Raw genomic sequence first — 25095 nt, 5'->3', positions numbered from 1 at the left:
TCGCACGGAAGAACTGCGCGAACCGCGCACGCAAACGCTGTAAAAAGAAACGGCAATACGCCCAGCGGTGGCGCGCTGGCAAAATTACTATCTCCCATTACTTCAGCGCTCCTCCTTCAGAAGCTGTAGTGGTTTTCAAAAGCTTCGCTGGATATCCACTTTTGCACGGCTCGGATGGCAAGTAATTTTCTTTTCTTGTTGTCCCTCAAAATATATGCACAGCCACAGAAACCAGCAACGACTGAGCGTAACCCGCATCGATCAGCCTCATTCCTTGTTCGTCAAAACTCGAGGCAACCAAATGGTGGCACGACTTCTTTTGGTCATTCTTGAAGCACAGACTAGCAATTTAGAGAGCGCCGAGTGGCAAGGGAGTAGGTGTTTACTGTGCACGTGGGTCATAGTGCCAACAAGAGGGATCATCACACAACGACATGCGAAGTTCCAGAAAGCGCGGGTTTTCGAAAACAAATTCGCGGCGATTGGTGAAGGTAGTAACATTTATTGGCCTTAAAATGAACATTTCGGGGTTAAGAAATGGGCTATCTTGACTAAAAACTGGAGCGGATTTGCGCTAGGACAGCATTTCGTAGTAGAGGCGATTGGTTGAGGCACGCTTTTATACAGGCGGAATGTTCTGCGGAACTATATAGTAAAACAGAGTGGACCGCTCATTGAATGCACTGAAGAGAGCGAAACAGCTCGGACCCTGCTACCATAGTCACGCCGATGCCTCTCGGACACCAACCGACCCTCAAGCTAGGAACATGTGACGACACTAGCGGACAGTTTCTTTCCCGGCAACACTTATATTATTGCGACAGACACAATCATTATTTCAGTTCGACCACAGCCGTCACTCGGATGAGCGGAACCAAATGCCCCCTGGACCGAGCCACCGGTCCTGTGGCGCTCTTGCTTGCTGCTCGGTCTACAACGCCTGGCGACGCGGTTTCGAGAGAGCGACGAACGTCTGGGTGGAGCACATGATGCAGGGTTTGCCAGTCATAACTTTTGCCTGCTCCGAGTTGCCAGCCGCGTCTTCGGGCAAGCGAATCCACGTCAGGCGTGCCTCTTTGCCCGCTTCGTCCACGTAGTGAATGTGCAGGTAGGAGATGGACGGTATCTGGGCGGCCAGCGCTTTGATCCTCTCCTCCGCGCAGCTGGACGACAGCCGGGTGTTGGACAGGAGGCACAGGCGCTTCAGAAACAGCGCAGGGTACAAGGAAGTCTGCAAAAGACGAAGTGCAAGCTTTTGAATTGCCGGCGACTGTGGAATTCGCCATATCTCTTAAGGTACAGCGACGGTAAAGCCCGCGGCATGCTACGTTCGACAATCGTCGTTGCGAGAGGCGCGTCACTCGGGATAACATTGCGAGTGCGTTCACACTTACGAAGACAAAAGGTGGCCTAAATCAAAGACTAGCAACTTGTAGCGACATGAGCGCTCAATTGCCAGCACCGCTCCATGCAGCAAGGCGCTAGCTGACGCGCGTACAGCGTTGCCGAGAAAGACGTTATTGCAAACGATCCTTCATTTTACTCACGCGTTGGCTGATATTTCGTGTAAACATAACCTATATCATGCACGTAAAACAATTCTGGCCCAGACGTTTGTACGCGGTAGAGCAGAAATAAATAAAAAAAAAAAACTTACCACGAAGTTTGCGTCGTAGAAATCGATGTTTGCGAACTTGACTACGAGGGAGCGGAGGCAAGTGTTAACGTTAGTGCACAAGGCTTTCGCGAGTGACAGGTAATCGAAGCGCGGGTTGTCACTGACGTCGATGAACCGCAGGTAGGGCACCTGACAGTTCAGGAAGAAGTCCAGCGAGGCCAGGTTCGGAACGTTGCAGAGAGTGAGACATCCGTAACCCTTTCTGACTCGGAACACGGTCATGTACGTGGTTTCGACGAGCAGCTGCTTGTTGCAGGAATCGCAGCTCTGGAGGCGATCGCCCGCGTTAAAGCGGATGTCCAGGTCCTCGATGTCGCCGATGGCGACGGTCAGCCGGAACACCGCGCCGCTCTGGCGCATGCCGCAGGGCGGCAGGCACAGCGCGCGTAGCCGCTGCAGAGCTGGCGTGGCCAGCAGCTCCGTGAAGTCGACGCCGTCGCCAAAGTGAAACGAACTAACGTTCAGCTCGGTGAGGCGGGAAAACCGGGAGAAGAACTTGCGCAGCACCGCGTCGCACGCGGTGCTGACGGCCGGATACGCGGTGTCGTCGGGACTTTGAGGAAAAAGCATGACGCACAGGCTCCGCAGACCGCTCCAGTCGTACCGGATGGCGGCGTCGTGCAACTGCTCCTCGAGATCCGGCGTGGAGAAGGCGATCAGGACGACGGGGTCGCCATGGATCACCGGGATGACCGATCTGAACAGGTCGCGAAGGAGGGCGTAGTTCAGGCTGTTCTGCCTTTTACGGTACACCACGTTGCCGAGGATACCGGCGCAGTACGCCAAGTTGAGGGGCCAGACAGGTTCCGGCCGCGTCCGTAACGGCGCTTCGCACGTTAACGTGAATACCTCCAGACTGTGCAGGCTTTCGACGGCGCGCACGCACGTCGCCACGTCTACGTCGGAGCGAGCAGGATGCACCACGTGAACGTGAAGGTCCGTCACGTGCGGACAGTACGCCAAGAACGCGGAGAGCACTTGCATGTTCTCTTCGCCCTCGACCTCGACAAACACCTTGCGAAGTCCGGTCTCTCGTTTCCTACGCCCGTTCGCCACGTGCTTGATATGCCTGATCTTGATCTGTTGCTCTTCGGCATCCTCCTTGCTGTCGACGAGCGAGAATTCGAGGTGAGTCACGTTCTCCAACGACCTGAGCAGGCTGTCCAGAAGAAAGTTCGCACTGAGGGGACACGCAACACTCCTGAGAGTTTGAAGCTTTTCCAGGCCGGATATATACCACAGGATGTCTCCCGGTTTCGCGACGATGCAGTTAGATACGTTCAATTCCTGGAGGTTGCCTCGCGCTTCTTCTATGCGGAGTCTAAGCATCGCCTGTCTGGCGTTTGCGGGCAACTCGTATGACGCCATCGTGGGCTTGTGGGGGATGCAACAAGCTCAGTGAAGCGCGAGTCGGGTACTGAGGGCACCACATGGCCGCCACCGCAATATGTATGCGCTGTGTTATCACAGACCAGCCCTGCAAGGCTTGGGAGGGCGTGTCGGTATCAAAGAAACTGGGACGCAGCGTTTAAACACAATCGAGAATGCTTACGCGCTTTCGATAGTCTTTTTTTTTTTTAAAGCTATCATTGGTCATAAATATTTTTGCGCGAATGACTACGCCGTTGATAATCGGCCCTGATATGCGGGAAAGCACTCGCTGTGAATTGGAGAATTGTTTTGTTCATTTTTTAATTAAATTTGGCACCTTACGTGCCAAACCCAGCGCGAACCGCGTGAAAATAAATTACATCTTTACGCGCCAAAACCACGATCTGATTATGAAGCACGCAGTAGTGGGGGACTACGTATTTATTTCGACCGCTTGGGGTTCATTAACTTGCACCTAACGGACGGTACACGGGCGTTTTTGCATTTCTCCCCCATCGAAATGCGGCCGCGCGGCCGCGATGTGATCCCGCGATGTCGCGCTTAGGCCACTAAGCAACCACGGCGCGTCCGAACCGTACGAAGCAACAACCAATGCATCCTGAGAAAGCACAGGATTGCACCCGAGTGTTTTGTTTAAACAAAGTTCAGAAACAATAAAGCAAATGGACATGAGAGTGAACGAAAAGATAACTTGTCGCAGATGGGAGGCGAACCCGCATCTTCCGCAATGCGCGTGTGGTGTGTGCTTTGCGAATCAAGTTACCGCGGCGGCCATCCTACTGCCCACTTTCTGGAGTTTTTGTGGTTAGCCCTATATCTTTAAGGTTAGCCCCTATGACTCTGATCTCTACTGGCATAGCCTTTGAAACGTGGCAGCGACAACTATAGTCACCTATAGACTTGAGATATAATCCGGTATATAACACTTATAGGAGTGTTAGTCAGCGCCCCTCGAGGCCACTTCTTTCCCTGACTTCGTATGGTTGTAAGAACCAGATGCGGCAACGCTTGCGCGCTCCCATACAGCCATCACGTGAGCCGCATCCGCGGCTGCATCACAAAGCTGGGTGCAGCCGATGCTGTTCGAGAGCGATGCGCTGCATAGCCAGCGTAGTTCCGGGGACGACGTATTTAGCTTTCGTGTTTTTGCGGGTGCTTGATGCGTAGCTTGCAGCAGAAGAACCGCGTGCGCTGCGCTTTAAGCGTGAAGGTGGCACGCGCACGTGCGTGAGTATAGTGTGCGAGCGGTAAGTTCGACAGAATCTTCGGTACCGAGACCAGGAAAAGGCGGCGCAGCGAGCGATGAACGTTTTTCTTTTTCAGCATGCGCGGCCTCGACAAGGATCGCAGTTTCGACGCGCCTTTATCTCTACCGTGCTATCTACGTAAAGCACGAAGTGCCCAAGTTCGTTGCACTCTTATATGGAGCCGGGATGCCGCTGAAATTGCAGCGGAGGGAACAGAATGCGTTTTGGATAGGAAGAGAAAAAAACAGAGAGCGATAAAAATGATCCAAGATGCAATTCTACATCAGGAATACGAAGTCAGTCATCAATTCAAGGCTGAGTAGCGCTATCGCCACGCTATCTTCGTTTCCGGTACAGAGCGATGTACCGATGTGTAGAGCGCGCGAGCCGCTCTGGATGGATAGATGGATGTTATGAGCGTGCCCTTTGGAACGGGGCGGTGGGTTGCGCCACCAATCTCTTGCTATTATACTGCCTAATGTCCTACCTAGGTTTAAAAAAAAACGAAAAAAAAAACGAAAAAAAACACGATGAACTCCCACAACCAAATTTCCTGACCCCTATTGTAAACTTTGCTTTTGTACGTCTCTGTTCTTTGTCGTTTCCCTACTTTTCTTCCACCAGTCCTCTAATCGCCTCTTACTAATCCCTATTGCGGTCATGTTTACTGTTCCACAACTCTCACTGAACCCAACGGCTTCAAGGAGGCCAGTGGTGCCTAAATCGACCGCTGGGCAGACGTCTTCACATTCTAATAAAACATGCTGCATAGTTTCCCTAGCTTTACTGCAGCGAGCGGATGCGTCTTGTTCCTTCTTGTATCTCGCTTTACAGGTGCTCTCTTCGCTCTACGGGGCGCCGCCTTGTGGTTGTTGCTGCGTCCGATACAAGGCGCAGGAGCATGCGCTGCGCGTCCTAAGAGACATGAGGTCTACGCGCATTGCTTTAAACCAGCCGCGATGCTGGTAAGCGCTTTTGTTTTGCCTGATGTGCGCATGGACTGAGGACCGGCGTCGTCTCACTGCGTCGTAGGGCAATCCCGCCACGCACATGGGATGGTGACGGGTGCGATTGGTCACGTCACTTGGTGTGAAAGCACATTCTCTTCACCGATCTCAGATGACGTCATCAGACAATAAAGTGAATGCATAATGCTGGCAATGACTAGAATAGCGGTACGTATACCAAGAACCTTAGCTGAATTCTCAGTTTGGCCATGGCTTCTCGACTCACAGCGAAAGGCGAACGGCACGTATCTCAGATACTTAATAAGCGCGCACTATTAATGCGTAAGAATAATTTGGCGAGTACTGCGGCGAAACCGTGTCTGTCCCATCATGCTTTGTAAAGTGCGTAATTGGCCACGTGGAGACATTTAATCGTTATAATAGTGTAACTGTAGATGATCGGAGGAGGAGTCGTCGTCGCCTCGACATAGTCATTTGCCGCAATAAAAATTATGCGTGGCTCTGCTATCGCACACACCAAAGACCAGCGGAGCTGGGGGTAAATTAGTAAAGTAGTGCCCAACCGCACACTTAGCCTAACTTTTTCTGTGCTTTTCCCAGCTCCGCTGGTCCCTGGTGTTTGCGATAGCAGAGCCACGCATAATTTTTTTTCCATTGCAAGAAAGAGGACCTCGGAAGCGAGCGCGCGGGTCTTTATCGGAGAGCAATGAAGTCACACCACCTGTGTCTTCGCCTCGCCGCGTCGCTATGCGGCGCGATGCTATTTTTATACTCTTTTTTCACTCTCTCTCAGCTTTCTCTCCACCAGCTCGGCGAAGCTGCGCACGTCAAGAGAAGCCCGGCGAGGTTCTAACAGTTCCACTGCAAAAAAACTATAAAATGATAAGAATAACTGATTGGTAGATGTGGTTTGTCAATAAGCGCGTTGCGGTAACGGTTAGGCTGTTTATAGGATCGCCTTGAAGTGGGTTGGATGTGCCGAGGGCCCGAGACGAGTTGATGCAATGGCACCAAGGAAACGTACGCTTGGTGAAACGGAGAAGGGGCGCAGGAACGCTGAACGACAACGGGAATATCGTAGTCGGCAGAAGGAACAACGAGAACAGCGACAGGAACTAGGGGACAATCAATAGCAAGAAGAGGAAAAGAGGCGTTCACAAGGGGATCGAAAACGACGTTATAGGGCGACGCTCGACAAATAAATGGTACAGAAATTCTGAGAATTGTCTATTAATATACGTAAGCATTCTTAGGCTCTGGAAAAAGCGACGGGTAGACATGCATAAACGAGCAACATAAGTACGCAAAAGCGCAGTAACAGTCGAGCCAAAGAATTTGCAGACAATTCTCAAAATTTCTGTAGCATTTTTTGTTGCAAAGGGATCGGGTGTAGCTTATCAGCCCATCCGCATCAATCTATGGCTCGCGGGGCAGCGAGCGCCGAAGAGCCGAGTGCATGTTATCTTAAACGAAGGCGCTTATCAACGGCGCCAACCGTAAAAAAGCGGTTCTGTGCATGCCCCTAGACGCACAAATTCGGACACCTTTCTCAGCATATAGTAATAGAGAAATGACAGAGCAGTTGAAGCTCAGCGTCCGCTCTCTTTATTTCTTCTCTCTCTTTCCAAAGTATTTCTTTCCTCGTAGCGTTAATGTGCATTTCGTAGTATATTAATACAACTCGCTCAGCAACAAAGTTTACGGAAAATATTATGTGGAGCTAGATTGAAAGATTAGGCTTCTGTAATAGCGAATTCATCTTTCGTAGCGAGCAGAGAGCTTAGCGAGGAAATGACGAATACGATGATGATTGGCATACCCTGTCATACGAAGCGTCGACAAATAATCACCTATCCTTCTTGGTTTAAGGAGGATTTACTACACCTATCGCTATCTAGTCTTCTGCCTACGTAATCTCGATCTTTCGTATTTAAAACGTATTACAATATATCTTACCGTTACGTACGCTTGCACTGGCTCCGATTCCACCAATGCTATAAACACCCCTTACTTATCTTGACTGCTGACCAGTTAATCCTTCAATCTTTGAATTCCAACGCTACTGGAAGGTGGACATTATCTACGGGTCTCGCTGCGTGATTACGTTCGCATTCCGTTAGGATCCGCTGACTACGTCTCCAGATTTTTTCCGTAGCAGGCATGTGCCTCGTTTTGTTGCGAATGTTTGCTCCGGTATACTTTTTGTCCTTAGGCAACGAGTTCGAGCTTTTAGTAGCGAGGCTTTAAGTAGCAAGGCTCTGCCTTTTGTGTCATCGTACACATTTTCCCTTCTAATTTCTTTCTTCCCAAACTTGCAAATCTCCGTGGTCTTTTTCGTTTATATTCTTGACATCCAATTGGCTGTCTCTGTTTCTCTTAACTTTCTTTCTGACGACTCCTGGTTGTCTATTTACGTTTTCGATTATCCCGTACTTTGTTTAAAAGCACGGAAGCTTGGGCCAGTTTGTAAGACATGATGAAATAACTGGGCAGCGGGGAAGAACGAGGACAGAGTAAACAGGACGCTCGTCCTGTCTGTTCTTTTCGTCTGTGCTCGTTCTTCGGCGCCATACAGTTATTCTGTCATGTACTTGGTTGCCAACTTTCTTGACCTCTTCCTCCATTAATATATCCAAAATATATCCCACTGTATCACGTTATGACTCGGCCCACCTACACACAGCGGAGGGTACTTGAAGTAGAATGGCCCGCGCCACCGCGTTGTTCGCATATTGTGGGAAAATTAGTAATGTGGAACACTTAGTCTGGTTGTGCCCACTGTTCGACTCGCAACGGAAGGCCTTGCTTCAGAGCCTACTAAAGAAAGGTCTTTCACATGCGAGCCTTCAAGACGTAGCGTTCCCTGAAGGACCCAGAGTAATCTGGACTGGAGAATTACGCCTTTTGATTGCATTCGTCCGGCACACTGTCTTGAGCGACGTTTGGCAGCACGCCTACGCCAACAACGCATCACACGCTCAGGCGACGCAAATGCCGGCCAAGCGTGCTATTGGGTAATCCCTCTCGACTCAACACCATCCCCAGCTTGTAGATGTTGATTTTCTTTCAACGTGGCACACAACCACGATGGGAATTGGCCGCAGAATTCAGAATTTAAGTGATAAAATAAATAAAATGAAAATATTTGAAAAAGATAATCAGTATATCTAATGAGAATATATAACAGCGAAGCTTTTACGGCTCCAGTCAACTTGAAAAGAAGAAGCAGGTGGGCGAATGACCTCGCGAGGCTCGTGCTCACCTTCACAGAAGAAGAAAACGCCACGCGGAGTGGGGCCGCGTTCTGCCCCGCTGGAACGTCTGGAAGAGCCCAGCCCCCCGGTCGCGCCATGGAGGAGAGCCCCTTCGCCGCCAGGGACTTCCTGGTGGAGAGCGTCCTCGACTACTTGGAGACCGATGAGCTCTTCACGTGCGCCGAGGTGAACCGGCTGTGGCAGTCGGTCGCCCTGTCCCTGCTGCGAAGGAAGCTGGTCTCGGTCTCCGTCTGCTGCACGCCGGTGAGCCACGTCGCTTCCGTTTCTGAGACCAATTCTCCAGCAATAAGCCATGAAGCAGCCTACGGATATGTATAACATAATGGCACCGTTTCGCAGCCATGCAGGTGGGGCCACTAGCTGACTGCGACCGCACTCGCGTAGCTCGGCTACATTATTAGAGCAGCATTGTAGAAGTGCCAATTTTAGAGTATGTATTGTAGTAGTATTGTGCCGTCGGAGGACCAGCGTTGTATACTATTGCAGTATTACTTCTCTCCATCTCCACCACTCATTTTTTGTCACAGCGTCTTGTGCTCAGCTTTGAGCGTCAGAGCTCAGGATCGGTAAACACACTGCTGAATGCGAGGTTATACTGTGAAACTGGATGTGGAGCGCTAGAAGCACGTGTGATAGTTCAAAGAAGCGGCAAGCAGCAGTGAAAACGTGAGCGCGCCTTCGCAGGACTCGGAGCGGGCTGCCCTCGCCTCAGCGCTGGGCGGCTCGCACGTGTGCGTTGACATCTTCTGCTCCAAGTTTTCGCGCTTCCGAAACATCGCGCGCATGGCAGGACTGCGACCGTCGCTGGTGTTCCTCTCCCACCACGTCGACCTCGGTGAGGACAAGCGAGGTACGCAACTTGTATATATATGGCGCCGCGGGAGTGCTGGAATCGTGACAGTTCCGGAGCTTACCGTCGGGCGTGCAGTGTTTCAATAACGCGGAACGCTAACTGGCCGTCACACCGATTGTCGCGTTGCTTGTAAGCGACGGAAGGAACTATAGGAACAACTCAAACATAAAATGAATGTAAATGCATTCTGTTTTTCAGAACGTAGGGAGCCAATGAGACCTAAGAACCTTAGTGCCGCTATAACAGCCTTGGAACGGAAAAAAATATCAGGCGTAACTCGGAGACAGGAAGACAGCTGTGTTGATGGGAAAGCGAGGGAGCGCAGCTAATATTTTATTTAGATTAGGAAGAGCAGTTTTGGGCAAGGCTATTAAAGCAACAGAACGCAGAGGTGGAGGACGCAAGGTTAGGTGGGGCCATGAGTTCTGGAAGCTTATAAGCATAAAACGGAGTCAGTTTACGTATAGGACAGGGGTAGGTAGTTGAAGAAAGCTAGAGAGGGCTTCACCCTGCAGTGGAGACAAATCGGCTCATTATCGTGATTATGAAATTGACGCGGAACCGTGTTAGCTGGCTCGACGACAAAGGTGGGAATGGCACGACAGCTCGCAAGCTGTGGAGGCTAGGTGGGAACAACTAACGTACTAAAGCGAACAACTATCTTCGTTTCTTTCGCCTGTTTTCGTGCTGATCAGCGGACTTCTTCCGCTGCAAGCATGTGCCCTCATGCGACCCTGTATCCGATCGAGCTAATGCTTGGCTGAGTAGGACTTCTTGTTGGCCTAGTTGGTGCAGGTTGATCTTGGTGGAATTGGCACAAAACAAGAGGACTAATTAGCATACATGACAGGACAGGTGCTGTCGTATACTCTTGTTTGACGTCTTATCTTGTGCAATTTTTAGCAAATTCAGACGCAGGTACCACTTTGAGACGTATCACTCTGAGACGTATCACTCTGTGAGACGTACCACTTTGAGACGTACCCCTTTGATACGTATCATTCTGTGAGACGCATCACTGTGACACGTATCACTCTGTGACACGTATCACTCTGTGAGACGTATCACCCTGAGACGTATCACCATGAAACGTATCACCATGAAACGTATTAATCTGAGACGTATCACTCTGAGACGTATCATTCAGAGACGTACCAATTTGAAACGTACGTGCTGTCGCGTGAGAGCTTTGCGGCGTCTTGAGTTGCCGATGTCTGAGATCGGCGGTGGCGATGTCGCGTTTCTTCGTAGCAGTGGAGAGCTGGGCTATCGAAGCACCTCCTGACGGCAGCGTGGCGCGTTCGGCGTCATAACCTCGTGAGCATGTCCTGTCCAGTCGTCTTGCCCCGAGCTTGCTCTTAAATTCAATGGTCAGAGGAGTATCGGGCCTGAGGGGAGTAAACGAGAGGAGGAGAAAGGGGAAGTGCGCACCTGTTGTGGTGCCGTCTTCGCCATCACGCTGTCGTCATTCCGTTTCATGCCGATGTCATCGCGCCTTCGTCGTCATGCCGTTGTGGTTCTGTTGTCACGTGGTCTAAGCCACACCGCCGTCGGTGTGGTGCCGCCAGTTATATTGTCGTAACGCCGGCTGACGTAACAATGTCATTGTCACACTTTAATGAATGTCGTCCGCACCAAAACATACCGAACATAATTTGTGCCGCTACCGTCAAACATTTTATCGACGCTAGCCAATATACTGGATGCATTTTTTAGACTGTACACAATTACAAAAAATCATCTGTGGCTTATACCACAATTTTAGTCCTTGAGGTGGATTACTCTAGAGGCATTACTTGCGCACGAAATCGAAGTGCATAAACAACGAATTATCGAAAATTCGCTGGATTTTTTTTTCTTGATTGCTTTACGGCACATATTGGGATTTATGAATTTTAGCCGGTGAGTTGGCAAGTCTTATGCAATTGGAAAGAATTCCCAGGGAGACATCACTTTCGAGCTATTCATTCCCATAACGGGTGACGAAATTTGGCGTTCCAGTTACTTTAGTGCTTCAATACATGAAACGGTGTTTGTAAATAGAACAACAGTGCAACAGGACATCAAAGCCGGTACGATACTCGGAATTCGTTAAACTCACCATATAGAATTTGTAAATTGCAATAGGTGTTAAGTAATCACAGTAAAAGCGTTACTAGTTAAATTTATTATTTAGACAATTACGCATTTTGGTTTCTCGTTTGAGGTCCGCCTCTTCGAGTAATCTAGTTCAAGGATTAGAATTGTGCTATCTGTAACTGGCGATTCTTAAAACTTTTGTATAGTATTATGAAAAAACAGCGCGTACTTCTCAAGCATTTTTAGTGTCGCCATTTGTTCTTTGCGGCCCACATCAGTTATCCCCTTACTTAGACGGTCATCGTCGATTATTTCTACAGCTTTCCATATCGCGGCGATGCCTGCCAAGAAATCATTACTGCAATGAACAATTTGCTGTCATCTGACGGACGCTTTGTAACTCGGGGGAAATAACCCATATTGCGCTTATCATTGCAAAACAGTTGCGGAAATCTCTGCGGAACAAAGCGAATAGCAATCGGCTGATTTCCGTTTGAATGGTACACCATTAATTGGAACCAGCGCATAATTCAAAAACGTTGTGCACAGGCGTGATAATTAACAATAAAAAAATTTTACAGGCGGCCCATCCATGTGTATGGTTTCTCTGACGTCTTTGCCGTTTCGCAGTATTCAGCTGCGTTACTAGTATTTCCCATTGAGATGAGTAGCTCTTCACTGGAAATTTTTATCAGTCGAGGAAAAACTCGACGCTTGAAGTTCCCGTGAAGTGTGAACATTTGAAAAAGCACCAGACCTGCTGTCCCCGCGCAGTGGTGGAGCGCCTGCGCGAGTTCCTGCACCCGGGCTCAGTCATCGTGTATTTTAAGCTGGAGCTCGTCCCAACCGTGAACGACGCCGAGGACGCCACGCACGAGGGCATCTTCGGCGAGTTCCTGTTCCGCGTCGAGGAAGACGTGTCCGCGGAAGCGGCAGCCACCACCTCCGAAGAGGCCGATGACCAGCCGTGGCAGCAACCGGATGGCGCCATCCCCGGGTGAGTAGTCATGGTAATTACCGCTATGCCCTATGTGGGCCCCAAAATAACTGAGCCTGATGTCTCTCAAATACTCGCAGCCTAGTGGATGATGGTACTGTGGTAGAAGGAGACCAGTACCGTATCTACTCGATTCTGTCGCGCACTTCTTTTCCCAGAAACACGGCCAGTGCGTTTAAACGGGGTACGGAACACAAGACTGATAGTGGCCAGCTATTGTCATTGTCGTTCGAAACAGCCGCAATCCAATCCACGCGTACACTGCAGCTGGGAGGGGGCGCGGTAGCTGCGACATCGTTTGTGCCTGCTTTGTAAGCTCATTAGGCTACCATCGCCGGCAAAGCGAAATACATTTAAAATGCCACGGAGGGAACCGAGCATGAGAAGCTACGGAATAATGATAAGGAGGCGTCCCACAGCGACGATGATCGATCTCCTGCCCGCTGTGGCTGTAATGCAATAAAACTTACATCAAATTATAAAAAAAAATTGTTGCTGTCTCTTCTACAATAAAAATCTTGACGTTACGCTAAGATTAAGTAAACTTAAAGGTCAAGTCGACGTTAAAATCTGGTTAGTTGGGTCAATGTTTGCGTTACAATTAAGGGCACGGTAGAACTAAGTGCTCGTTAGAATCGAGAAAATGTGGCACAGTCCCGCCGGTCGCCTGAAGCTATCCTAAAGTCTTGAAGCGGTCACAAGGTCTGCCTAATGTGGGGGAGGGCGTGTCACACCTCAGTCCATATTCCGAATTTTGACGTCACTTGACCAAAGAAAACCTAGTATGCCTGATACCACTGCCGAGCATTTGATTTATCTATGCATCTGCTTAAAGGCTAACAGGTAAAATCACGGCAGAACTAGTTGACTCTACAGTATGTACAGGTAAGGTACTGAAAAGGATACGCGAAAGAGCTTGCGCTGTATTTGGCTACTAATGATGTCCTTTATTCGTAATGCAGAATACAGGAAGCAAAGCAAGTATAATGGGATTTACAACGATAATGGGGCTCATTCATGAGCTGCTTGAATTGCGTGTTTACTAAACAGAAATGCAACACGGCTTCCAGTCCTCGCTACATCACTCTGTGTGACGGGATATCTCAACCCGTCAACGTGTGCGCCTTTCTGCTTGTCAGCAATAGTATCTGCAGCAACGCGGCTATGAGTCTTTACGAGAATTTCGAGAAAAACACAACTTGCGAAGCACGTTCATTCACACTCCAGGACTGGCACACTGATGCCTAAATAGGATCCACACTCGCACAACACGTAAGGCGAGTGTCGGCGCACGATACGTGAACTTGAGCAGCCAGTGGTGATTTGAACACGCTCCATCCCTGCGACCACGAATGCGATGAATCGCTGAGCCCGCCGAATGCCGCAACTTCTCTGGAAAGTTCAGATGATGGCCAATGTTAGTAGTTTCTTATGCACTCCTTCAGCTGATGTTATTATGATATTATTTGCCATCAGATCAGTAAAAATAAACCAAGAGGCCGGCATCAGGAGGCTTAAAGAAAAAGAAATATATAGGGTTCAGTTGACAAGCGTTATCTTCCTTGGACGAAAGGTCCATTTGTACGGCAAAGTAGGCAACACGTCCGACTTCAGCCGCTTGGAACAGGGTGCGCCTGAAAGGACAAGCCGTCTTGAAATACTCTACAAGACGACTTTGAGGTCGTCTCTGCAAGAGACCAAAGAGACTTCGCAAAAGGACTAGCAAGTAGCTTGACCAAGTAGCAAAACGCTTCAATGCTGTTGCAGGCCGTCGTCTTCGACATCTGGCTCGAACCGCGAACGGTGGCGACCCCGTGGCCTGGACGCGCCGTCCGCGCCGCCACCGGGCCTCGCTGCAGACCTGCCCGGCCCGTCCAACCCGGTGGCACCGCTGCGCCCGTGGCCTCGCCGTCCGCGTCTGGCGTCGGGAGGCGAGCGAGGTGCGTTGTTTCGCAACGTGCTCCCCGGCGTGCTCGTGTTCCAGGCTCTGCACGTGACCGCGGCCAACATCGAGGGCAACGCGGTCACCTCGTTCTTCACGGAGGAGGCCACCGGCAGGACCGTGCAGGTATCGGCGATCGGGACGAATGGTGCGCTCCGAGGAAATGGTTCCGCTGAAAATTCAGCCAGGTCGAAGGGCGTGCCTTAGATATTCATCAGCAATGAGCAAATGACGGTCACACCCAGTTACGCGCAAAGAGCCAAGACCGCTTGTAGTGGGTACGATGGAGAGCTCGCATCACTAATGGGGTAGGTATACTAGAGGGCAGGAACTTCACTCATAATTTCTGCAGAGTGGCTGCTCGCTAACATTACCGGCTAGCTCGCTGCCATCTTACGACTCATAAACGGCGGAAAGTACGACGAGCTGGGGGCGATATTTTTCTTTCATTTCGCTTCTACCTCAGCCGCGGACCCTTTCAGATAAGGGTGCTTGTGTTAGCGCCCGAAGGTTGTTCATCTGGCGACAAACTGATTTACACACCTAAAGGTGACAAAATGTTTAGTCTGAACGCCCTAACTCAAGTGCACGGACACATTAAACACTGATTCTGGGTCGTCGTTGTTGCGAGCTGCAGTGAAAACACCCGGCCCATTTCGGTTGTACTACCTCCTGGCAGGTGACGTCGGCGGCTGTCTTCAGCGTCATGCCGAGCAGCCAGCTGGAGCCACTCATGCGCCGGCTGAGCGAGGAATTCGGCTCCACCGACGACGCCATCGCCGTGGTCTTTCCACGCAACCAGGACGAGGTGCTCGGCGAGCTGGAGGCGTTCGAGCGCCACTTCCCCTCCGTGCCGGCGCTGGCGAACCAGGCCACCGAGTTCAACGTGGACGGCCAGTACGCGCCCATGAGCAGGCTCAAGATGATCCTGCTGCTCATCAAGCTGCTCGACTGAGCCCGGTGAGTGGTGTACGTCCGGGCTGTGAGATCTCGGTAGTCGCGCTCTAAATGTGGTGGCGTAAATATGCACATTTTTAATACTTTTTTCTTTTACGTTTAAACTGCGTTTCTTTACCGTAAAGGAAGGCGATAGCCCTCGCAGACTTGGATCTTCTCACAATTTTCGCAGCATCGCAATATCACGATTTTATCACAATTTTCAAGGGGGGGGGGAGGAATGCACTGTGAATGCTGTAACAACACTATCTAGGGCCAACTACCATCATTTATAGCGTATTAATTGCTATTTCGTCGAAATGGCGCCGCTTTTACCTATTGGTGAAATTCGCGCTGTGGCAAGTCTACACGCATGCGTGACACAGCACACATTCTGCAAATGCATGCACGTATACGCATACCATTACACTTCTATACTGCCTTGTCCACCTGTAGATGTAGCATACGTGCACATTGCGAAGCCATGGTGATATTTTGCTGTTGTAAGCATTTGACTCCTATAGTTTCAGATGACGTGCGTAACGTGACGTGACGCTCATTTCGTCAGATTTGAGATGGCCTCATGAGCTGACGGGACGAGCTGTGGATATTAAATCTTTCGAATGAACAAAACTGAACATTCGAATATATTATCGCAAACATTAAGGATGTTGTTTAGAGAGATTTACAGTGCCTCTCCGGTTCTCCCGTTTCTCCTCACTCAAAATGGTAATAACGGTCGTTTTTCTCCAGGTATCGCAAGTGGGACAGAGCTTCGTCACCAGGCCCTACGCCGGCCGCCGACCGCGCCGTCTGAATTGTATATAATATGTAAATTAGAGGCTGCCATAAAGGGAACCGCGCATCACCGACGTTCGATCGATTGTTTGCCTACTTAACAAATTCGCGGATACGTTATACTTTTGCGAGAATTTCGCATATATGTGGTTAAACAGGTGTACTTTGTTTTAGTAATTGTGCTTTCAAGTACGGGTCAGTTGAACCAGTCATGGCGACGTCCACGGAAGCGTTCTTGGGTCGAAGTTCAGCCTATCACTCTTGTCTTACGCTCTTCTGAGAGACGCCCGTTTCCTGCAGTCGACGCGGTCTGTGTCAGCTGTCAGTACAGGGCTCTCAGTTCATGTCCATGAAAATGTTTACGAGTTGACGCGGAATTTATTACGTTCGCGCTGTAATGATGTTGTATTGAACGTCTGTTTCGCACAGCTGACACGGGCTGCTGGTTGTACGTCCGTTTGAAAGTCAGTGCACCAACTTGCTTTTTCCTAGAGTCTTTGTCAACTGTCTTGCTCGTTACTGTGGCGCAGTCAGTGTTAGCTGTGCTCTTGTATTGTTCTCTGGCGGAATAAAGTTTGAAGTTGTCAAGTGCACTTTGGGTATGGTCCTGTAGAGTTCTCATCCGAAGTAGACAGGGGAGGATCACGTGTGTGCGAAAGCTCCTTCAGCAAGAGTAGCATACACAGAAGGAGGCAACCTGGCTTAGGTTGAGTAAATAAGTAGACTCTTGCGCGAAGCACGCGAATGGAGCGGACTGTCTAGTCGGCACTCTAGACAGCCTAGCTCACTGCAGAACTACACTGTCTAGAGAGAATTGCTTTCCTTTTGAAATCGCGGAGCAAAGATATCGCGCTTACTGTTGTCTCGTTCTTGCTCAAGTTTGTCAGCAAGATCGCATTTTCGCCGCTGATTGTTCAGTGTAATGCATGATCCTGTCTCTTGCCTTATTTTTGAATGAAAAAGAAAAGCCAGGTTACCTTTGTCGGCGCGTCCTGTAAGCATCTCCTGAGCGATAATGAAAAAAAAAGAAGAAATTCGAAGGTAATGGAAGAAGAAGTAAACTTATTTTGGAAAAGCAATGAGATTCGTAGCAACTTTAACCATGCCGCGCGCCGGAATAACCTTGTGCTTGCGTTGTACCGGAAGGTAAGATTCCTTCTGCCGCTGAATAAGTGGCAGTACTACTTAAATGCTGCGTGTGTTCTCCCTACAGCGCCTGGCGTTGGAAAGTGTGCGCAGATTTCCCTCTGCCTGTTCTGTTTCTTGTTTAACTTCATGCATTATCAACTAGGCCAAGTTAACGTTCTGGTGGTGGTGGTAACAACTTTATTGAGATTCTGCACAGTTATCTGGCAGGCCCGACTCCTAGGATGGCCCCTCACGAGGAGCGACCCTTTCGGCCCAGGCAACGAGGGCTTTTTGAAGTTTTTCATCCGGCGTACTGAGCAGCTCCTCCCACGTCTGTTGTGAGGGAGCTGGCAGGAGCGACCTGGGAGGGGGTAAGCCCTCGCACCCCCAAAGAATGTGATTTTGGGTAGCCAATGTTTGATTTGTGCAGTTTTTACATATTGGGGTTCCATTGCCCGTTGGTCATTATGGCCAGCCAATGTGGGCTGGGGAACGACTTAGTTTGGATTCGACGCAGGATTGAGGCTTGCGCTCGCGTGAGGCTTGCGTTTGGAGGTGGGTAGATTCGCCTTTTTTGCTTGTAGTAGTTTGTTATCTCGTGGTATGTCGTCGGTGCCTCATTCGTGGGATCCTGGTGAAACCGTTTCGCGTTTCGCCACCGCCTTCGCTGACGGTTGCGGGGAGCCTTCGTGACAGAAATCCGCTGCATGCGTGTGCGCACACAAGCTATCATCATCAGAGGCTAATACGCCCGTAAGCAAGCAAAAGATGCACCGGCTCGCAGCGCCTTAAGGTTCATGGCTACTCGCTTTGAGTACGTTAGTTGCGATGACACTACTACTGTGGACGTCGTCGGCGATTTCAGTGTGGATGTGCCGGGACCAAGAAGGGAGCAGTTCACGCGTTTCGTGTTGCAGACGTATCGCTTGTGATTCCACACCGACCTGGCCCCAACCGACCACCCAGCGGCGTACGTGCATCGATCTGACATTATCAAAGAACGCGTTTGCCGATCAGTGTATATCAAAATACATGCCGATCAGTATATATCATAGCGACCACAAAGCCGTTGTGACTGTCGTTACTAAGTGAGAATGAGCGATTCAATAAAATCTTTACAAGTTTTCTTACCACGATGTTTACAGCTTGGCTGATCATCCACCATCGCAGGGCTCAATGACCTTAAATTTCTTTCTTTCTCTCTCTCTCTCTCTCTGTTCAAACAAACTAAAATGCGGCCCGTCTTATTCTTCAATAACACGTATTCACCCACTTGCTTTCATTCATTTATCACTAGAATCGACCGGATCATCGTTTTTAATCCCTCAAATGCATTTTTTTTTACTCCACCCGATTCCTCGCCAATCTCCCTTAGTTCATACGAGGACGACACTGCACACATCCCCAACGAGTCATCCGCCAAAAGCTTCACATGCGCCACTGTCTTTCAAATAATCAACATCGCCACTATTCTCTGACCAAGCCCGCAACGTGAGCGCGTGATCACGTGATCCGTGCAGCAGAAGCAATCTCTGGCTCGAGCGCCCTCCATCATCGAAACCATCGTAGTTTCCACCGCAAAGCTACCTGAAGCTGTCGACAGCTCTGCGACAACGGCTTCAGTGCAACCCAAGGTTTCGTCGAAACTGACTTCGGCACTGTGATCGACGCACGTAAGACGTCAAGCGCCATGAAACCTGAGCCAACAGACAAGACTCCTAAGCAGCAGCCGCAGAGCGCAAACGCCATCGAAACGGGAATCAAGGACAAGGCTTCACTCAAGACCCCGGAATCCAGGAGGGCGTCCTCGAAGTCAGGAAAGTCGACGCCCAACCAATCGAAACGCTCGAGCCAGCAGCAACACCTGGAACGGGGAAAGCCGCGAGGAGAACGTGCCTCTTCAGGGTCTGCCGAGCAACCTGGCACGGTTCGCAAGGCAACAGCTGGCGAACTAGGCAAGGTGAATTCATTTCGGCATGTAGCTTTACCTGGCCTCTTTATTTAGGCCTGATTCACGCAGTTCTCATACGTCCCGTCCCTTCACCTTTACGGAACCGGCGTTTGTTAGGGGCACTTGGTCACCGCAATTATGATCATTGGCGAACGCTGTGATATCCCGTTTTGTATAGGAGAACCCGGTGAAGAAATTTTCTGTGTAAGCTATATTGCCATGTTGCCGTGACGGGGATGACTGAGCAGTGGCGTAGCAACGGGGGGGGGGGGGGGGGGGGGTGTCACATACGTCTGAAGACACCCGAAAATTGTCGATATCCTCGCCTTCCTCGACTACACACGGGGGGGGGGGGGGGAGGGGGGAGAGTGTAACAGAAGAGCTTAGGGGGCCCCGGGTGCCAGACGACCTAGCTACGCCACGGTGACTGAGACACGACCAGATGTGCGCCCTAAGAAGTTCTCTTATCATTGGGCGAGGTTGGAACTTATGTCGAGCGAAACAAGTAACACTCAGACCAGAACGACGACAGTGTTGCAATTTTAGCAATTTTGTCTCCATATTCAGCGACGTTTTCGGTCTGTTTAGCGACAAATGTTTTCTATATATAGCGACCAGCGACATTTCTTGACGACATGGCAGAACGATTGGTGACTTGCTTGCACAGAAAGTTGCTTCATAAGTGGCTTTCTAAAGTATACATTAAAGTTCAATATCTACAGGTATAGGTAGAAGAAATAGGCGGTACGGCGTGTGGGCTTTGTGACCAAACGCTGGGGTTAATAGCGCCGAAGGATTTCAACTGCGCTCTTTACTAAACCCATTGCCCAAATGCTGTTGGCACTGTATTGTTTTAGTAAATACGTTCCATTGGAGGTCATTCGCAAGCGTGGCAGTATAACTTATCGAAATTTACTGCAGTGAATTTTATGGCAGCATTTAGATCAGCTGCAGAAAGGCGTACATATCGGAGCGACTGGGTTGGTCCTCGGGAACCTGCACGCACGGCTTCCACTCCGCACGGCTTTGGTACAAATCAATAATGTAGGATAATCGGGGGGACAAAGGAGCAGTAACGTAGTGTTTGACGTTTATAATGGTCGCGTAAATATCACCGCGTTAAGATAACGATACGGGTGTCGTCGTGGATTATCGACGTTCTTCAACGAATGCCGACAAGTATAGAAATTTCGGGCATAACGTAGAACAAGTGCTTCATAGCCCTCGGAAAGCCGGGTTACCTGTGATATCTTTCTTAAACCGTGCTGGGGGTATTTAAAACCTTACAAGGCGGGCAGAAGCATAGTTTCACTTATAACCGTCCGAATGTCTGTAACTATAGTAAGACCGCCCCGGTGGCTTAGCGACTATAATATGCCGTTACGCTGCCAAGGTCGAGGGCGCGATGTCAAATACCGGGCGCGATGGCCGCCTTTTGATGGGGGCGAAATGCAAGATAGCCTGTGTACCGCGCCTTTGGTACGCGTTAAAAGACCCCAGGAGGCCAAAATTAATTCGGAATACCGCGCTACGGCGTACCTCATAGTAACATTGCGGGTTTGGCACACAAAACCCAACAATTTCATTTCAATTAGTGAAGTAAAGGTCCTCCGCTACACCCTTCTTTTAAGTTCGACGTCAATTCCTAACCATCCACACGGACACTATAGATGAAAGTGAAATGATTAGGTTTATGCGTTACGTCATGTTCGCCCATATAATGAATTGTTCCAAAGCTCCTACAATATTGAAAATGCACGCTATATACGGTTCAAGCGACAGTGGCTTTACAGCAAGATCTCGCGAAACTTTAATGACTTCTGCGTCTAAGTTTGGTGACACACTCGAACAAAAAAATGGCAACGCTGCTCCTAGGTTCCAGCGTAATCGCCTGTGCTCGCAAATGCGTTCAAGAATGTACAACAATACTCGCGTCACGCATGCGATCTGGTGAGACAGGGCTATTCTTCACTATATAGAAACGTAGATAACATTCGAGGGAGTTCCGATACATTAACGCGCGTCCTTCGCTGAGCGATTACATTATAACAGTGATTGGCCGGTGAAAAACGATCGACAAAAGCCATTAACGATTTACACGCGCGCCTAGATGATCTTACTGCCTATTTTTCCGGGATTTCGCTCTTCGCTAGAATTGTACGTTCGAAAAAAGAGCGTGCTCCGTGCACTCACGTTTACACCGCTACACTTGGCAATTTGAAATAAATAATAAATAAATAAATAAATACCAGGCGTCAACCGGTACGTTACGATTGTGGTGAGCAAAAGCCAAATGGATAACGAAAGAGACGCAGCCTTGTGGGAGGGACAAGGCTCGAACCTAGGGCGAGGTGGTAAGTCACATTAAATAGAGGACAGCCTAGAAGACCTGAAGAAAACACGCATACGGTGCTGGCTTTCGTGTTTCTAGCGAAGCAGGGATCATATGTAGTAGCGTACTTAGAAATGAAAAGAAACAAGGGTGTCTTATGAAACAAGACGGCGGGAATATTTAGTGACGATTCACTAGGCGCATTTGAAATCTTGAGAATTCTGATTTATACACGGAATCAGCGCAACGGCACTGATGAGTTAGTCAAGCACTCGGGAATGCAAGGCGCGCTAAATTGTATTTAATGTGTGGAGTGTGCACACACAGAGTACGTGAGCACTGGGTTGCCTTCTTAAGGTGGTCGTGTGACAAACGGGTTGAGAAAGTTTTCCTCCAGCGTTGACGACAGTGTACGGCGATTTTTTTTTGCTACGACCAGGAGGCCACGCCAGTGACCCCGCAAGACCGGCTTTCCAGAGCACCGACACCTCGTAGACCGAAAAGTGGAACGGAATCTCCGGTCGGGTCAGGGCAGAGAGACGCAGTTCCGGCCAACCAGAACATGGTTACCGTTGGTCGCGAAGGCGAGGGCAAAAGATCGCTACCAACAAGTCGCAGTCGTACACGGAGTGCGGTACCGACTCCGGTACCGCACACTCCCGCGACTCTAGTCGCTGGCCAGCAGGTTCTACCCGAGCAGCACACGACACCTGAGAGCGCAGCCGAGCCAGCTCCAGGCACACAAGGCCCAGAGATCCCGGAACCACCCGTGAGAGTGGCGGTGATAGATCCCCATGACACGGGCAGGCCTTGGGAGAATCCACTCATGGTGAGCTATGTTAGTCCGCCTGCACCGCTCCACTATCAGCCCTATGCGGTGCACTCGAGCAACGACTCATTATTCGGCGCGAAGGTTCGGAGGCGAAGGAGATTTGGAGTTCTAACTGTGACCGATGCGACTCGACGTACGGCCACTTTCGTTACGTGTAAGGCGTTTCTTCGCCATCGTATCCCACGTGTTATTGTTGCGTTAAGCCTGACAGACGGAAATGCGTGTAGTGAGTGAATGCAGCCTTGGAACACATGGCGACCTCGTACCATGTGAAAAGTACCGCCAATCAAATAGCAATCAAGTGCACTTTTGTTCAATGATTTAACTGTCAATTGTGAAGGACTGCGAAGAGAAGATAACGAAGGCTAACGAAGGCACCCGCTATCACGTGGCTTGGCAACTGCAGTTTAGAAACGACTGCTTTCGTTGGACGGGTATTCTTCGTAATTTAAGGGTATGCACGGCGCCAGAGCCAAACTGTTCAAGCTTCCACAACGCCCGGCCGCAAGCTCATGTGCGTCTCATTTCGGAGTTTCCCATTTGTTTCAGTGCCTGTACACGCCCGAGGGTGGCTTGCAGCCGATGGCCTACGCCGTGTTCGGCTTCATCTTGCTCGCCTTCGCGGCACTGCTGTTCTACTTCTTGATTCGGCAGAGCTCCGGTAGGACCCACGGCGCCTGTGATACGCCGGCGTGCGAGGCCTACTCCAGGCTGCTGCTCGCCTCCATCAACTCGTCGGTCAAGCCGTGCGAAAGCTTCAGCCGCTACGTCTGCGACGGCTGGCGCAGCGGCCACGACCTGAACGTCAGCGAGGACACCATTCTCGCAGCACTCGGCCGGGTGTATCGTTTGGCGGAGGACAGCGCGGTGCCGGCCAACGGTCAGAACGCGATGCAGCGCGCGACCGCCTTCTACCTGAGCTGCGCGTGCGTCAGCAGGGGCGAGTGCGACGAGCTGCAGAAGGTGAAGGCGCTGCTGCGACAGGCGGGCATCGTCTGGCCGCACAGGGCACGCAGTCCGGCTGTCGTGAAGACGCTCCTTTACACGTCCGTGAGACTGCGCTGGGCCAGCCTCCTCGACCTCGAGGTTGTGCCGCGCAAGAGGGACACGCAAGTTTACCTACGAATACCGCCATGGTTCTATAGCCTAAGTTCCAAACTCGCGGAGCACCAGCCTTCGCCTGGCGCTCGGAAACGATACTTCGACGTTCTGAGATATAACTTCAAAAGCGAAGGAGACATCGTTACGGATGAAGACATCGTGTCATTTGAGGATACCCACATCGCGGAACTTGACATTGTGGGCCTTTTAGATAGCTGCGAGAGCACAAGAAACGAAGCGACAACCAGTGACTTGTTTATGTACAGGACGGCCAAGGGCTATCGTGCGGTTTGGATCGACGCTTTGCGTGACTACGGCGTCAAGATGCGCAAAAATGACGATATCGTGTTCGTGACCAATAATCCCACTTTCGTAAACAATTTCCTCGTGAAGTGGGAGCAGTACCGTGAGGAGAACATGCACATGTTCATTTCCTGGGGCACCGTCCAGGTGGCGGCGCTGTTCTCGAACCAGATGTTGCAGGCCAACTTCTACGGCAGCCCGTCAAAAGCAAGGGCCGGCCATGGCGCGTACTGCTTCAGCAAGACGCTCCTCTTCGTTGGCGACGAGGCAGTTTACGCGTAAGATAATTTGCGTGGCTCATAGAAGTACCGGGTGTCTCAGCTAACTTGTGGCAAGCGTTTAAAAACATCATGTATGCGCTGCGCGTATCCAACATTGCTTGGTGTGTTCTTTAGCGACCCCAAATACTTTCGCTGTGAGCTTACGTCAATAATTAACAAATTTTTAGCTGTGGTGGTGGTGCACAATTTTACACGTGGACATATGTTGCCCTAAAGTACGGTCATAGATGGCTATGTGAAACACCAATCTATTTGAAATGTATTTAGTTATAAGTAGTGTTTGCAGATGCTTATTTTTCACGTAACGTTCTATAAACGAAACAAATTCGCATGGGCCGCATTGTCGCGCGTAGTTTTATACCAACTCATGAAACATGGTTTAAGGTACACGTGAAAGGTTTCGGCAAAGGAAACCTGTACGGTTTTTCTAAAGCTTTCGCCTCTGAACGAAAGTTTACTCTGGTATGGGTATCGAACGCTGCACCATCGCATGCCAAGGTAGTCGCTCTGCCTGCCACCAAGTTTCTCGAGCATGCGGATTTTCCCATCTCATTTATTTGATCTTTCATATCTAACAAGGTGCCAGATCTTTGAAATGGTGAAATTGAAATATTGCTACATAATTCAAAGCATACTTGGTATCTTAATATGAATAAATTTTATCTACTCGTTTGAATTCATTACAATCAGCAACGCGGTCGGACGTGCCGTCGAAAGGATTTTTATTTCCTTTTTTTTGCATACTCAAACACGAACCTCAGTGACATCATTCGCTGCCAGGCGCCATGTTCGTGACACAATTCTTTAAACCGTCGGGTTTCAATAGCCGATTAACTTACATAGAAAAAAAAATGCACAAGAAGGATCTTGTTTTCTACATTTTGTGCTTTGATATTACCATTGTCACATTGAAAGTTTGTTACAGTCTATTGCAATTATTGCTACCCTAAGTAACAATTATTAACAGCGAACGTGTCAACCTACTCCCACCGCGTACTTCAA

The 25095-nt window shown here is 49.9% G+C and overlaps 2 protein-coding genes across 2 annotated transcripts; one reads left to right on the top strand and one right to left on the bottom strand.

Annotated features, from left to right (window-relative positions):
- Window positions 1-482: 482 nt before the first annotated feature.
- On the bottom strand, window positions 483-3063 carry LOC142560534 (uncharacterized). Its single transcript, XM_075672710.1, has 2 exons — window positions 1658-3063; window positions 483-1231 (listed from the first exon to the last, which is right to left on the bottom strand). The coding sequence occupies exons 1-2, from the start codon at window positions 3044-3046 to the stop codon at window positions 932-934; spliced, it is 1689 nt and encodes a 562-aa protein (XP_075528825.1). The 5' UTR covers window positions 3047-3063; the 3' UTR covers window positions 483-931.
- Window positions 3064-8566: 5503 nt separating this feature from the next.
- On the top strand, window positions 8567-24094 carry LOC142559236 (uncharacterized). The gene is made up of 7 exons (XM_075670863.1): window positions 8567-8803; window positions 9245-9410; window positions 12267-12489; window positions 14257-14429; window positions 15111-15391; window positions 22016-22405; window positions 22958-24094. The coding sequence occupies exons 1-7, from the start codon at window positions 8636-8638 to the stop codon at window positions 24092-24094; spliced, it is 2538 nt and encodes an 845-aa protein (XP_075526978.1). The 5' UTR covers window positions 8567-8635.
- Window positions 24095-25095: the final 1001 nt, after the last annotated feature.

The sequence above is a fragment of the Dermacentor variabilis genome, chromosome 10 (assembly GCF_050947875.1).
Source record: "Dermacentor variabilis isolate Ectoservices chromosome 10, ASM5094787v1, whole genome shotgun sequence".
Classification (NCBI taxonomy): domain Eukaryota; kingdom Metazoa; phylum Arthropoda; class Arachnida; order Ixodida; family Ixodidae; genus Dermacentor; species Dermacentor variabilis.
The sequence above is the reverse complement of the archived record's forward strand: the minus strand, read 5'-3'. Positions and strand labels throughout refer to the sequence as shown.